General features: G+C 46.4%; 1 protein-coding gene across 1 annotated transcript in view; it reads right to left on the bottom strand.

The window, feature by feature from the left end:
- Positions 1-484: 484 nt before the first annotated feature.
- Positions 485-16,602, bottom strand: part of EIF2B3 (eukaryotic translation initiation factor 2B subunit gamma) — a 103,382-nt gene continuing 87,264 nt past the window's right edge. The window contains exons 11-12 of the mRNA XM_072866903.1: positions 12,341-12,444; positions 485-699 (exon numbers count right to left, since the gene is read on the bottom strand). Coding sequence (XP_072723004.1) covers positions 647-699; positions 12,341-12,444 — 157 coding nt within the window. The 3' untranslated portion in view covers positions 485-646. The remainder of the gene's footprint in view (positions 700-12,340; positions 12,445-16,602) is intronic.

The raw sequence follows: 16,602 nt of genomic DNA, 5'->3' as shown, positions 1-16,602 counted from the left end.
TGGGCAGGATTTCAAAGTAACGGACCAAACTCAGCCCTGATGGAAATGGGTGCCAAACTCCTCAACTGTATTACAGAAGAGAAGAGGCGCAGCTTAAACACTTCTGTGCTATGGGGCAGCATCATGAGAGAGAGAGAGGGGGGAGGAGGAGGAGGAGGCTGGCAAAGCTGCCGGGCTGCAAAGAGCAGCCCGCATTACCGCTGTGTTTCACTGCCCACCTGCTGCGTTGATGAGATGCACAAGCAGCATCCCGAGCGGTTTCTCCCAGGCTCGGGGACGGTGGTGCAGGACTGCAGGGATGTGGTTTACATCGCAGGGAGGGCGGCTAAGTCATTCTTTGGAGTGGGCACAGTCTGTGTGGTCCCCGCTCTCCCTTCTGCTGGAAAAGTACAGTGCGTTCGCCGGGCGCGCAGGAACCGATATTACCCGGCACAAACCCGCGTGCATCCCAATGAGGGGGGAGGGGCTGACGGACACACCGCTCTGTAAATACTTCTTTATTAAGACATAAATATAAAGCTGAACAGGAAAGGAGCAATGACAGGGTAAATCGTGCCAGTACTGATCTGTACGGATGATCTTACGATGCTTGAACATCTGGTTCTGCTGCTGGCTTCCATAAAATCATCTTTAAAACCTACTCGGGTTATATCTCCATCAGCTGTTCGGTGCCCACAATGACTTCATTAACATGTTTGGCTGAAAAGAGAGAGGGAGGAAAAGAAGAGGAATTGAGTTTTGCAGCAGTGCTTCAGACCTTGCATTTTTCAAATCTGCAACTTTAAAACAAATGAGAAAAGCAGATTCTGGGGAAGTCAAACACGGATTCGCTGCCTTTCTCTGGACTCCAGCGTCTCTCTGACAGTATCCCACACACATGGCAAAAGCCTAAACAACTGACTAAACATCAGGAGGTTTCTCTAATGAGAGTTTTCACATGTATGTGTCACTACTGAACAAGAGAGGCCCGACGGAAGTCACAGCTGCTGCTGACAGGTGTACACCTAGGTCGAGGCAAAGAACCGTCGACATCCAACATGGAGATCTGACATAAAATTAAAGATCAGTAATCCACCCCGGCCCTGAAGTGTGCTGTGTGCCCTCAAACTGCATGGAGACTGGGGAGGAGAGGGGCTGCTCAGTGTTGGGGGCCATCACCGGGGCAGCATGAGATCCTCTCAGCAATCCCAACTCAACCCTGGCAGCTTAAAAAACCAGGCTTTTTTTTTTAATTTAAACCTGACTTCTCCATCCTGGATTTAAAAAATCTGGATGGAGTCTCTCCAGAAGTATCTGCGTGAAGCAAGGTCTCTGAGCACAGTTATCACCTCTGAGGATAACGGTGGACAGCCCACCTCAGACTCCTGTGGAGCAAATTTGTTGGAGGGGCAATTTCTACAAGGTCACTCCTTTGCCTGTTCCCAGGAGCTCTGCACAGCCCCAGTGGACACATTAACGTGCCAGTCCCTGCCCCAGCACTGTTAATACGCTGTACTGAAAGAGCCTTCCCTTTAAAATGCAAAAGCAGCTTGTCAGGGAAGGACTGCAAATAAGGGATCTAAAGCCAAAATAATAAAAACACGCAACTGAAAGCCCAGTGCCTAAAAAACCCAAGCATGTGGCCTCAGAGTGTGACACAAAGCCGGTGTGCTCAAAGTGGTTGTCCTCAGGGTACCGTGGGGGGAGGCGGTGAATCTAAATTGCTCTCTGGGAGCTGGACACCTATTCAGGTGGAGCTCAGGTGGTTTGACCCATGCCCCCAGGCTCTCCATCTCCTCTTCTGCACATTAGGAATAACGATCAGCTGTGGAGCCTGGGATAAAGCACCAAGGCCTGTGAGGTGCTGGGATACACTGATGGAGGCTGCGTTGTCTCCCACACCTTGCACAGCAGTGGGGGTGGATAGCCAAGGATGATGGAAAAAACGAGTTCTGTTTTATTTACCCACCTAAAACTCCTCCCCTCAGGGGAGTGGATTTTGCAAGACTGCTGCAAAACAACAAACATGCCACCTTTGGCTAAATGAAGAAATTCCTGGCAATCCCCAAACTGGCCGGGCCAACACAATACTTCTCTTGGTTTAAAATTCAAGCCATTACCTTTGCACCATGCAAACCATTGCTCCAGAAAAGGTTTGATCAAAAACTGCTCTATAAACTTCAAGGAGTTTTGGACTGTGGCAAGATTAATTTCCCACTACAACCCTGACCCCACAATCATATGGATCTTGCTGTCTCCGCAGCCTGGGGGACAGAGCTGGGTTAGCCACACGACTGACTTTCAGAGACCCTTCATGAAGGCAAAAATAAGGAGATCAAGGAGCTGCTTCTCACCTTCAGCATCAGATTGAGTCATTTAGTTCTTTGCTCAGGGTATTTAGTGACAACTGACAATTAATTCTGGAGCCTCATGCCTGGAGCCAACACCTTGGAGCTCAAAGTTGGAGCGTGGAGCCCTATCTCCAGCACTTTGGGGAGGACGAACAGAGGTGGATGCAGTGCTCAGGAAAATGAGGGACTGACTGTACAAGTGCCAGGTGCAAGTGTGATGTAGGTAGCACCACACAACCTCTCCAGCACAGCTCTGCCAACAGCCTCAAGTCCAGCCTTCAGCGCCTCTCTCCTCCCGTCCTGGACCCCACACAGCTTTGCCAAGGTACCTCAAATCCAACCTGCAGCACTTCTTGCTATAACATTCCTCACCCCCAACAACTTTCCCAATATATCTCAAACAGGCCCTGTAGCAACTCCTGTGACTCCATTCCTGAACCCCCTCCAAGCAGACTACCTATCATGTTGATTTCTGTGATGTGAATAAGGCCCTGGCTACCATCCAGTGAGAGTAATTACGTTATGCCTCTGCAGATTAAACATGCCTTCATCTAGGCTTATAAAGACCCATGCCAATTTATGGTTCTATATATAGGTTATCTGCAGCAATACTTTTTAATAAGGAACTTCTTGCTTCATTTCAGACAGCATCCTGCACTGTCCTAAACGTGCAGAACTGGGATGGGTCCTGTCACATACTTGGTTGCAGAGGTGGTACCAACTATTTGTATTTTGCACTGACATGCTTGTAGCTGCCTTATGATACCTTGCATTTTATACCTGATGAGTTCAAAATGCTTTTCAAGAGTGGGCAAATAGGAGCATTCCCATTTTATAGATGGGGAAACTGAGGCAGCAGTGAGTTTAGGGAGTTTAAGTAGCCAAAGCCACATGGGAAATCAGAGCATGCATTCCCTCATCTCCCATTCCTCTACCTGTTTTGTCTCCTCCTTGATCCGTGTGGCCCAGATTCCCCTAAGCGGGCACACACAGCCTGCCTGGTATGTCACTGCTACCTCAGAGACTCACGTGAAATCACCAAACTCATTTCTCCTTGTACAGGCTAAAAGAAAACACATGAATGTGCCTGCCTCAAATCCGCAAGAAAGTTTTTAAGCAATAAAGGGAATGGTTTTGCTAGAAACAAAGCCTGATTCCGCACCCCCAGGGGATGCGATAGGCAGATAAGGATTCACCCTGCTTCCCTCTTCCCTTCCCAAAGCCCTCCTTGCAGCGGGAAGGGAATTCAGACTCCACTGTGTGTGCCAGAGAGTCGAGCTGCGGATAACGTTTCATTATCAGCCGTGGCTGCCAGTTGCCAGTGGCTCTGGCTGGTACCAGCAAGCTCAGTTCATGCAGAAACTCTGCCTGAAACTCTGGGGGAGGAGGGAGAAGTACCTCACATGCTTAGCTGTTCAGCTCCCTTTTCCTTCCCCAGCTCCCCATTAGGGATTTCTTACCAGGCTGCCTTTTATCTGACACTGGCAGGGTTACAGATGCATTCAGCCCACAGAGAAAGAAGAGGGATTAGAGAAAGGACTTTCAGAAAGCCTTAGAGTTGGACTCTGCAACCTTAAATCATGTTCAACTAGATCTTCTCAGATTGGGAGCATCTGGTGCTAAGCAAATCCAGAGCTGATCAACACATTCAACCTCCTGATTAGCACTTTGCTTCAAGTTGCTGACGCAGCCCAGCCTGAAGTCAGCCTGGGTGCTTGAACCGAGTGTCCACAGAGATTTTACTGAGCGTAAATCAAAAACCTGTCACTCGTTATATATGCGTTCCTGCTTTGGAAGACATTTGTTTACACATACTGTACACTAGCTCCTTAAAAACATACGCACAAGGCAAGGAGAGCTAGAGAGCTGGGGAGCAGTGCAGCTTTTGGTGCTTGGCTAAAAACAAATTGTAATGCAAATAAACAGAGAGGCGGAAATGACTGCGCAGCCCAGCACAAACCCCACCAGCGGGCCGGGGGGCCGGGGATCCAGCGCTCCCCAGCCTTCCTGGCAGGTTCGTGCCAAGCTGCTTACAGAAAGGGGATGCCGGAGCATTCCTTTAAAAGCCATGTGAAAGCATCTCCTTGTTGTTTGCTCAATTAGCCCCAGACAGATTGCTGCTGCTGCTGCTGGTGGCAACGCTGGGTTGTAAAGGAGGAGGGGAAGGAGGGGAAAGGGGGGGGGGAAAGGAGAGAGAAGAAAAAAAAAAGGTTAGGGCCTAGGCCCAGGACCACCACGAAGTTCCAGCCCTCAGGGGCTCCAGAAAACGTTCAGTTTACTCACTCAATTACATACACTGTTTTATAAACCCTTTAAAATAAAATAGAAAACAGTCCCTGGCACAGAATTACTGCTCTATTATACAGCAGTGATGAAAGCCACTGCTGTGTATTTGCTCTCTTTAAAGCAAGAGATAGTTTAACTTAAAAAACTAGGCGGGGGGGAGGGGTGGCTGCAGAAACGCATGCACGAAAACACGCTGTGGGTGGTTCCTACCACATTCACCCAGGACAGAAAGGATCAGAGAGTGGGAGAGAAGAGCAACTTGTCTCTGCAGTGATGGTTGGCCCTGGAAAAGCAGCCAGGTTGGGGGGGAGAGGAACTAAAGGGGCTTAAGGGGATGGGAAGCAGCTGAAGCTTGACTTTGGGAGGCTGGAGGGTGTTTTAAATTACATGTAGAGATAAAGAAGGGAAGCAGGTGATGGGGGCTGATTTGTTTGTGTTTACAGAGCACTGGGGCTTTCCAGTGAAGGCCTGCTCTCTCGCCAGCCACACTTTACTTACGTGATCACTGGAGATCAGGGGTGACCACGCTGTGGCCCCAAAGGCCAGGAGTGTCTCACAGATTTCTCCCAAGCGCTGCGTCAGCCCCACTGTGCAGCCATCTGCCGAGCCCGCAGGTCTCCAGGAACGATGCTCCCCATGAGCTGGGTGCCCCAGCTGCTCCCAGGGGTGGGATGTGCAACTCAGCCCAGGGGCATTGGGAATGGGGCTGGCAGTAGCTTCAGGCAGATCAGCTCTGGCCCACAGCTGGGGCCTCCAGCACAGAACGGGCAGGCAGTAGGGATCTCACTCCTGCCTCACACCCACCCTGAGCAACCACCGGCGCACAGTGCCGGTGCTCACCTGGTTCAACTGAGGCTTTTCTCATAGTTCAACCAGTATTAACCCATTTGCCCTCAAGCCCATCTGGGGAATAGACATGTCTTGGGAGTGTAAAGGTAAAGGCAACGCTGAATTCAGTACCCGAAGAGAGATGCATTTACTGTGGCTTGGAGCAGATGGATGGGGGGAATGAAGGAACTGGAAAGAGAGGTGTACGGGAAAGTGATCAGTCAGGGTCTTAGGAAAAAGGTTAGTTAAGGGAAAATGAGACCAAGAGCTAGGGGTATGCCTAAGATAGCAAGCTCTTTGGGGAGGGGGGCACACTTGGAGTCCTAGTATTGGGGTAGAGTCCTAGCAAAGTGTTTAAGAAAGGGACTGCATTGTACTGATCGGTGTGCTCCCACGGGGTATCACCACCTCACAGCAAACGCGAGCAGAGGTCTCAGAAACGTCAGTCTGACAGACTCTGTCCACATTTCCTGCTAAGGTGGCAGAGATGCCATATTTGCCTGGACACTGCTGCCCGTTGCGCTGGATGCAAGTAGAGGTCCCTTTCCTTTCTCAGCATCCATTGCGGTGCTCTTCCTGGCTCTTTCATGTGGCTGAGCTCTAGCAGAGCACAAGTGGTTATTTTCTCTGCGTGGAGCATGTAAAAATATTTCCACAAGGTTACGAACTGCTGCCTTATGGGTAGACTTCACAATCAACATGCTGCGAATGTGGCAGCTCGTTTAACCCACTCACTCGGGAAGCCTGAACTTCCCCAGGTGGGAATGACAGTGTGCACAAGTGTGACAGTCCCCAGCGGCAGAGGGGAGGACAAAGCGTCACTGGATGGATAGTCTAGGGAAGTTTTATGCCACTGCCAAGGCCAGAACTCATAAACCATTTTTATACAACTTGGAAAAGAGGCTTATTAGGATCAGTTAGAAATGTAGTCACTGCATAGTCACTGAAACAAAAATGACAACTATTTAAGAGATGCCTGTTTTAACTGCCAACAATATCTTTGTCATGGACACTCAGTAGTTAAACTACTTTAGGGAGCAAATCTTACGGACCTCTCAGTTTTGGTATAAATTTACACCATTCCTATATCACCTCCAGCTTGTCTTGCACCCCAGTGCACAATATACATGTGTGCACTGTTTAGTCTGTGTCTGATCTTCACGAGCTTTCATAACTCCCATCTGCACTGCAGCATGCTTTCTGATCCCGACCTTGTGTCGTGCTAAGTGTTTTCACTTCCTGAAGACTTCACCAGGAGGTACTCAGCATCTTGCAAGAGCAGATGCTTGCCCCTACTTGAATGCAGTGAGAGCATTAGAAAGTCCCTCAGTTTCTTCCTGTCCCTATCCTGCTAAATTTTGGCTGGGGTGAAGCATCCTCACAAGCAGTCACCCATTCATATGTGGAGGTTTCATAAACTGTACCTGCCTTCAGTGGATGACATTAGAGAAAAATGTGCTCTTTGGCCCTCATTAAAATAAAACAATCTTACTCTGTTTCATTGAGAAGTCCTAGGATTCCAAGCTTGGAACAGGACTTGGAAAATGATCGGAAATGGGAGCCAGTCCTTACTGGGATATGTGCCTTTTTCTGTTCTTGTGAGAAACCACACAGTTTTGGCTACGTGATAAGCTTCTGGAAAAAAAAAATCTCAGTTAGCACATGTTCTCAGGAGGGCAGCTAAAAGCTCCAGAGACTCTGTCTGCAGCGAGCACTCTCGACCATGGAAGCGCAGGAGGAAGGCAGGGCTTCCCCTATGCTTGTATTCCTGCTCTATGGACCAGTGCAGCACTCGGCACAGAACCGCTTCCCTCCTGTGCCCAGAATGATCCTGCCCAGGCACAACGGCGGTACGGAAAGGGATGCAGTCTGACTCAAAGCAGTCAGAGGGTGAATGCCAGATGGGAAATGGAGCATGGGACTGTTAGGCAAGGGGACTGGAAATAGCAGCTACGGTCAGACCAGAGGAGGAGTCAGGTGGGTGTCTGGGAATAACCAAGTAAGAGAGAAAAACAAGAATCTCCATGGGACAAAGACTAGAGGAAAACAACAGAAAGAAAGCTGGGAATGGGATGAGACTGGTCCTGGGACAAAGCCATAGCAGGAAGCTGTGAAGCAGGAGTCAGGATCAGGTAGGACACAGGTGATATAGTTGGGGCCCAATGGCTGATGCTGGGGGCCAGAGCAGTAAAGCCTACAGTAACTAGACCCTTCTCCTCCCAGCACCAGGAGTGGATCTCAGGGCTGCTGACGCCCATGGGCATCCGTGAAACCTCCTGGCAAAGAGTTTCTCTTGTCCCATTGCAGATCCAGCTCCCCTTAAGGAAGATGACCCACTACTATCAGTTCCCATCAGTTGAAGCAGCAGAAAGCTGTACAACGGAGTTCAAGCTTCTGACACTGCTAATGATCCATGCAAGGGCCAACATAATCCTGTATAATAAAACTGGGGTTTTTTTAGTGGACTGAACCTTCCCTCCCAACATTTACAAAGAAAATGCTAAGGCTAAAATGTCAAGTCTCTAATAGCTAGGAAATGCCACATGTAACATGCAAATTCAGCACTTAAGTTGGCCAGTCCGAATGAATGAGCAGATGATCAGAATCTCCCTGTCTCTCAGGTTTCTGTAAAATAGGAGGAAAACCCAACCACGTTGATACTGAGGAGGCGCAAATGAGGTTGTTAACAGTTGTGAAGCATTAAGATGACAAATGTTGCAGGAAGGCCATAGAAAGGAAGGATCTTATCTCTTGTATAGTGTACAGTAATTAAGGTTTCAGACACAAACTGAAAAAAGACAGGAAAATGAGGAATATGGAAAACCCCCGCATTCAACAAGCACTACTCATTCTGGGTGTTGACTGTGTCAGGGCACCAAGGAAAATAAAAATATATAGTGACATAAAAACTGCATAGGAACAAGCACAGCGAAGTCTTAGTCTACAGCCTGGTCACGGAGATAATCCTAGTACCAAGTATGTACCAGGATACCAAGCTAAGATTACATCAGCATCCTGGCTGCTGGTATTTTTTCCCTTTTTGGGTGTGCAATGACTCAAGCTGTCCCCAAACAACATTTGCTGTTTAATATCCAATGCACATAAAACATTCCTGCCTCAACAACAACAGAGATGAAGGCGAGGGATACGGTGGTGAGTTTTGTGTCAATTTTGCTAGTTTTATCCTATGTGCGTGTCTTACCATCTCTGTTCTTGGAGTTGCTTTGAAGAAAGTTTAGGCCACTTTACCGTATATGCCTCTTCCTGGCTAACCTATACCAGGTGTATAACGTACTCCCTGCTGAATCTGGCCTAGAGACTCCTTTGGGAACTGAACTCACTGGGTTTAGGGCTCATCTGACTCGACTGGCCCATCACCAGCACTCCCTCTCTCTAGTCCTACTTCAATGACTGCATGCTGCTTTTGAGCTCCTCTTTAAAGATAGGTTCATCAAAAAGGCTAGAGCATGATCCTAATAACTGTCTTCGAAACAGTGATTGAATGCTCTGTGCAATTAAGTTCTTTCAGAACTGCTGCCTGCCATTTCCTATCCCTTTAATAATTACCTCCTTTTTCTTAGGTACCAACATGTTTTTCAAACTGCTACCTGCGTGAGGTAGCTTTCACAAAGCCCATCTGTTAATTCTCTGCTAGCAAATTCCTTAAATTAAAGTATCAAAGAGGAAGGAAAGTGGATGCTTCCTAAGCATGGTAATAAAAGCAGTAGGAAGAGAATAGTATGGCTCTCAGGAGGCATGGCTTGCAAATCCAGAAGTTTAATAAAACTCCATACCTTGACTTTAAGAGACACTTAAAAGTACCATCTCTGGCCATTGCTGAGATAGGGCTGAAGTCAACGCAGGACTGGGACGTCATCGCTGACAGTTACTTGCCCCCCCCCCGTGTCTCTAACCTTCTTTTCAAGTTGAAAGTAATAGGCTGCATCTGATCTACCCTAGTAAGCAGTGTTGCAGTGTTCCCTCTATTTAGGTGTCCAGAGCTTTGCCAAGCCCATTATTAAGTGATGAGGTCTCCCACCATGTCCCCAGGGAGATTATCGCACAGCCTACCAGACCACATCGTTAGGAAAACGTTCCAGATAGCCAACCTAAATTGTGTTTAATTCAATCCCATTACTCCCAGCTGTACCATTTGGACCACCCTAAATATGCCCATATTCTTCCGCAGAAGGAAAAGGATGAGAGCTGGTTTGAGTTACGTTTGCCTATCATTTGTGGTAGCTGTTCTCCTGCCATCCTCCTTGCATCGGACTGGAGTTCATTTTATGAAAGGAGGTCAGTGCACCACTGGCTCAAAGAGCTCTTGTACCCTGAGCCGCCTGGGCAGTGTGGCCAGGACTCATACGGCAGAGCAGGGAGCACACAGCCAGTTCTGCAGCAAAGTCAACTGTGGGATTTGCTTGGGGCTGTGTAGGATGATTCAGGGATATTTCTACCTTTGATGAATCCTGGCTGATGCTTTGGAATAAGGGACTGCTGTATTTTTATTTTTTTAATGTTTCTGGGAAGGTGTATGCAGCTTTGCTGAGGAGATTTCTAGCATGTAACTCCCAGACTAGGGTCAACAGCCAGCTGCTACCGCTTACGTCTGCTGAAGTGTGATCAGCTTGCAACAAAAGGTGGCTCCAGCCCAAGAGAACTAGTTTTTTTCTAACCTGTCCATGGAGGCTCAAGTTTGAAGAAGGAAAAGTTACCAAACAGAACAACACAGCCAAAGTCATGATGAAAGGGGGAATATGGAAACAGACTTACAGGGCCACACCAAAAGCTTGGCACAAGATACAGGAAGTCTTGGGCAGGAGAAAGGAAGTCATGGCATGCTTTCACAGCGAAAAAGAGAGGGCCCAGTTTACTATGGGACCAGCCAAGGTCAGAAGAGACATGCTGGGCTGGAAAGACTCCACAGTTCAGGAAATAAGTCATGAACTTCGCAGACAGATCCCAGACCACCGAGGAGAACCTGACCCCCAGCCCAAAGAAATTCCAGAATGGTTAGGAAACTGAGGCAGGGAAATGAACTGAGGCTTTATTATTTTTTCTTGCTCAGCATAATGGTGTATTCATAATCTACCTGAATGTGTCTTTGCTAATGTCAATCATACGTTTCTGAACAGTTTAACTAGAGGGCCCACAGACTCATTACAAAGTGGGTTTAAGCTTTGGAGAGGTGAGCAGTAGACTCTACAGGAACAGGCAAATGAACCACGGGTTACAGCTCCGTTACTATCCCTGCAAATACACCTATAGACCCCGAAAAGTATTCAGACAAGGATGACAAGGACAATCAGGAAGAAAGAATGGTTTCCATACTAAAATCAACCAGACTAGGATCTGCACCCTGGAAAAGACTACTGAAGCAGACATGACCGAGGCCAAAGGGCGATACTTCTGTTCGATATAATCTACTAAAGAAATCAAACATATTCCTATTTCCTAAAATATTAGCTAAATCTACACCCCGTCTCCTCATAGTTCACACTGCAGGTTAACAACAAAACACACTCTGATTCAGCTCTCCTAATGATTCATGCAGATGCGTAGATGTGGCACTTGGGAACGTGGTTTTATGGTGGACTTGGCAGTATTAGGCTTATGGTTGGACTCAATGATCTTAAAGGTCTTTTCCAACCTAAATGATTCTGTGATTCTATGCTCAGGGGAGGACACAGATGGAGCATCATGAATAGTGCAGATCTTCAGTGATAGGGGGGCAATGAAACCCACAAGGGCCACTGATTCAGACTGATGTGACAGGCAAAGCCATGAGTAGGCACAGATTCTGGTATACGGGGACCAAAACCACAGTGCACAGAACACTCACTGGGTGTTTCCTACAGTATCCGAGACTTGCAACTGCAAGATCAATACTTTGTTTTCAAGAGTCTTTCTTACTTTTAGTTTCAATTTAAAGGAAAATTTGTCATATGCATAGCTGACAATAGGTTATGCTATACTACGTTAAGCGCAAACCCTGCTCTGTGTCAGGACACTTACAATTGGGAATCCACCCATACAGACAAAGCGAGCAAACAAATCCTGATCTGACTAAATAACTTCACATGGAGCCTGCAAAGGAACTCACTTTTGTCCTCAGTCCACACCCTAGAGCAGGGATCTGCCAAACCCCAACTATAAATATTCATTAAAAAGCCCTCTGCTTGGGATGCAGTCACTGAGACAGCCATTTCCTGCCCATTATCTCTTAGGGCAGGAAATCAACAGTTCCACTCAGGCGGTTACCACCGAGCCCTCGCCATGCACGCTTCCGCTGGATGGCTTAACTTTGCCCAAATGAGGGCCACGTAGTTGTGACCTCTCTGAAGCCCCAAAATAGCATTTCACAGCAGTAAAGCAGATCTGAATGTAGCTGCCCTTGTATTTAGTACTGAGCACAGCAGCTCCTAGTATGATATTCCACCTCGAGCTTTTGCTTGGAGCAAGGTGAATGCGAGCATGCTGGAACCGTGGGTTGGTAGCATGTACAAAGAGAAGGATGTCTGTGTGATCAGTAATTTGACTGCATTGCCCCTGACACTGACAAAGATTACTAGTCAAAATAACGGCTCCTTCTGCTGAGGACAACTTCAGGCTGATCTAATTGTGGTCTCTGGGAAAAGACTGTCTCAGCACCCAATCTTGTTCTTTATAACAACAACAACAGAGCTTTTCTGCCAACTTCAGAGGAGCAAGTCCCTGAGCTATTCTTATGCCAAGAAGCTGTACTTTCCATGAAAAACAAATCCTAATATTATAGGACACCACACTGTAGACGTGCCACTGTTTACTGGCACTTCATGAAGAAGCAGGAATAAAATCTTGAGGAAGAAATTCTGAAATTATTACAAATGCACTGTAAATACAGCTCCTCTACTTACCTTTGGTTTCCAGCCTCTGATCACTTCCAATCAAACAGTCTTTGATGTCTGCACCCTTCTCTATCACGGCGTTATGACAAATAACACTGCCCTGAAGACAGCACCTACAACATAAACACAAAGTAAAGCGAGAAAATAATTTAAAATGATAGGTACAAACCAAAGGTATCCACTGCAGTATCTACTGAGCCTGTGACATGATCCTGTACGTAGGTTCAGTTCTGCTCTTTTCTCAAAAACTCCACTATTATTCTCTTGATCCTCACACCCAGTTGCTGAAAAAACTGAAATGCCAGCTCTCAGAATGGGTTTGCAAAAAAGGGTTTCCAGTTTTACCTCCTGTTAGAACAGCTTTCCTCTACATTTCCTTAACAGAATAAATACTGCCAGAGGATTTCATAGACAGGACAGTGGCCTGGGACTTGGGACCTAGATCAGGTCTCATATTTTCCACAGAGTCTGGGTAACTGCGGGGGTGGTTTCTCTGCTCAGCTCCCCAGTTAAAAAGAGGAGCAGCAGCCCAGTCCTTCCCTGTGAATTTTGCTGAGAAGTTTCATATGTTTCAGCTTGTTGGGCACTAAGAAAGGGTGGCGAGAAGGGGCAGACCAATACCTCAGCTGGTTGGCTTTGTTCATGTTACATTCAAGCACCCAAACATGATTACCCTGCAGTACTAAACCAATGAAACCCACACTGGATCTGCTGTACCTGCCTTGGACATCTTCACACTCACGTAGCCTTTGACACCACAAAGTCTGAAATGCTACATAGGATGGAACTTTACCAAAAGTCACCTTCTTCAAAAATGTATCTGAATCTGTGATAACCAGCTTTCAAATCTGCTGATCTGATTGTCCAGACAGGAAAGGAGTTCAGAGTCCAAGTGCTGGTTTCGTAACTCCTCTGCTGAGAGACGCTGAGTGAGTTACTGCACTGGTCTGAGCCCCTCCATGCAGCAAAATGGAAGTTGTGAATCTTTGCTAGTATCCATGATGTGTCCTGAAATGCTGTTCACTCAGCATCATGAGTAGTGTTAAATGGTATTAAATGTAATTTCTTTCAAAGCTACAGAGAAAAAAATAGCTACAATGCAAATGATTTGTTTCCTTATTTTCATATGTGCAAAGATAGGTAGAAGTCATTGAAGAACAGAAAATCTGAAGGCAGCCAGCTAAGAAGCGTCTAAAATACTAAGTCTAACACATCAAAACAAGCTGATTGGGAGGAAGGTATAAGCGAGATATAATCTGCTCCCCCGTATTAATCCTACTGTGAACCATGGCATTTCATATCTTCTTCCCAGTATGTCTGCTAATATAAATTACAACAATTGTGGATATTCTTGCTATCCTCAATCGAACAGCTGATCTCTATCTGACATTTTGGGCTTCAGTGACTTTCTGCATGGTGAGTTCCACAGTTTAATGACCTGCAGCCATTCCCCACCATGGTCACAGGCATCACCACTACTCATTGCATTAGTGAAACACAGCTGCACCACACCATGAGGCTGGTTTGTGGACAGAATTGTTACCCTGGAGTCTGAACTAACAGCATAGAGGGGTTTTGGTATCAGGTCAAAGCCCTGAGCCTCAATACTGTATTGAATGGAGAGCTAGCTAGCTAGCTGTGGTCCTCAGGAGAAAAGAGAAACATCAATCCTCACTCCAGACTGCCGATCCTAAAATTAATTCCTAGTATTTTCCTGCTTATGCATCACTATTATCTAGTATATGGAATTTGCCATTAAACATATTACAATTCTGTTGCTTGTGTGAGTCAGAGCAGAAACCATCTGCCCCACAAAACCAGCACTAATTCTGCAGGAGTAGAAGCAATAAAACCGAACCTCAGCCGCAGTGGTTAGCAGTTATGACCCCCCTTGAACAGACTGTCCCCTCTGAACAATTACTCTTTTAACTCATTTAAACTCCCCCTCCTCTGACCTATAAGGAGGCAATATGAGCAATTATGCTACAAGTAACCAGCTCAGGTTGCCTTGGCAAGGTTTTTACTAACATGTTAATAAGATAAAAAGCGGCAAAGATACACAGCAGACCCCCGCCTGCCTTTGCTCTCACACTGTCACGATCTGCTTCCTTTCCAATAGCTTTGTGTGCCTGTGCAGCGGCTCAGGCCATCGTCTTCTGCAACAGCAGCCGCTGAGATCGAGAGAAACTCTGCATTTGCAGCCGGGCTAGGGAATGAATTGGTGAAGGGAGGACTGCCCACCGCTGCCATCCTGACTTGGCTTTCAACAGGACTAGTGAAGGCGATGGGAGAGGTTGCTCATTTCCCACTGAAATGGCTCCTATCCAAAATGCATACTCCAAAATACCTCCTCCTTCATCGCTTCAAGCCAGTCAGATGAGAGCTTTCCCCTGCAAACTTTTAGGTTCCCACCATCTATCACTTCTTCTGAGCATGAGAGCAGCTGTGAGTACACTACACCTCTCGGCATTAACCTCACAGAGGAGGATATTCCCCAACAGAGAGGGGATTTAAGCTGTTGGTCTGGAGTTCAGGCTGGAGAATACTGGATGTGTGTTCAGAGCCTACTTGGGGATAGTTTTTCAACTCCTGGAGAAAGAATAGCATTGTAACCAAGAAACTGCTGATGACATTAACATCAAAGATAAGGGGGGTTCCTGCCAAACCATTTGTTGGGAGGGACAGGCCAGGGAACCAAGATGAACTTGTCTGTGCCAGGTGCTCGCAAACCAACCCTTCCCTGGTGCCAGGGTAAAACAAACCCCAAGAACTCCGCCACCCCAGGAGTTTCTTAAAACTTATAAGCCCAACCAACTGCAGAAGTTTTAAAACCATACTCAATGCTCAGATTACCCCAATCACACAAACCAGCAGCGAATCCGGCTTTTATTGCTCAAGTGGAACAAAACTTCAAGAGATAAAAACACAATTTGTGGGTGTTCCCTTCACCCGCTGACAGATGTAACACAGCCATTTTGAAACCACTTGTAAATGCCTTTTTAAAAAAAAAAAGTATGTTATAAAGCCTGCCAAGAGAAGTATTTTGTGTGTTTATTTAATTTTTACTATTTTTTTAAGTTGAAGAGTAAGGAATAAACTTTTATTCTCTTACAGGGTAAATATCACATCTCGGGGAACTCTGCTGTATTCTCCTTGGCTAAACAGCCACCGCGGTTCCTGCCTTGCTTAACAATTAGGTGCTATTAGTCCTCAAAGGTGCTCCGACAGCATCCAGCTTCATCGACACCATTGTGTGTGTGCATACGCGCACATTTGATGTACTGCTTTATAATGCAAACCATATTTTTTTTTTTCCCCGAAAATGTAGTATATTTTTAAACTTTTCAGCACGGTGAAAACGGATATCTTCTGACCTTAAAATCCAAAGAGCATGTTCAAACCCACAAGAGGAACTAATTTGGGGCATTTGATTTATGGCTGAAATTTCGATTTGAATTTGTTTTAAGTGTAATCACAAACGGAAAGTCTGGCAGCTGGGTGTTTTTCAGAAAATAAATAAAAATATTCAGTGTGCGTCTGCATTCTAGAGAGAGCATTTTACAAGCCCAGTCCTGTAGTGGGAACAGATGTAGCTAAGACATTAATTTGTTATACAGGTACAACGTGCGAATGGAAGCATATGAGAGAGAGTGTGCGTGTACGTCTGTGTCCGTGCACGCGTGCATGCGTGTATGTTATGCGCCTGTATCTCAGAGACAGAGAGGCTGACTTTGGGGTGGTTTTTTTTGAAAGTGAGAGAACAAGAGCAAAAGGAGTAGTGGCCAAGGAGGCATGGGGGGATTACAAGGATTTAGGTCTTTAAACTGCAGACCACCTAACAAGATCACTCTGAAATGCCACTAATTTCAGTTAAGGCCACAGACCTCCCTTCCTCTGCCCTCCCTCTCTCCCCCATTGTAAACAACTAATCCCAGCAGAAAACAACAGAGAGCAAAATGTACACACATTCTGCAACATTCCAGGTCCTTCTTTATCTTTTATTTATTTTTCTAAAAGGTCAGCGTATGTATGGAGGGAGGGGGGAGGGGAACAAAGCCAAAAAACCTCAAGTCCATCTCTTGTGTGGGCTTGAAGGAAGCTGGGAGAAAGCAAAGTCCAAGAGCATACAATATGGAGCTTTTATAGCACAGCAATTCCTGGACTCGGCTTACTTTCCCCTCCCTCTATTTGTGGCAAAGTCACATAGCTTTAAACCAAAGGACAGGGTGGTCGATTACATCTGAAAGAAATGTAAAGAATCGAGAAAGAAT

The sequence above is a fragment of the Ciconia boyciana genome, chromosome 7 (assembly GCF_034638445.1).
Source record: "Ciconia boyciana chromosome 7, ASM3463844v1, whole genome shotgun sequence".
Classification (NCBI taxonomy): Eukaryota; Metazoa; Chordata; class Aves; order Ciconiiformes; family Ciconiidae; genus Ciconia; species Ciconia boyciana.
Note: the sequence above shows the minus strand (reverse complement) of the source record. Positions and strands in the feature narration are given on the sequence as shown.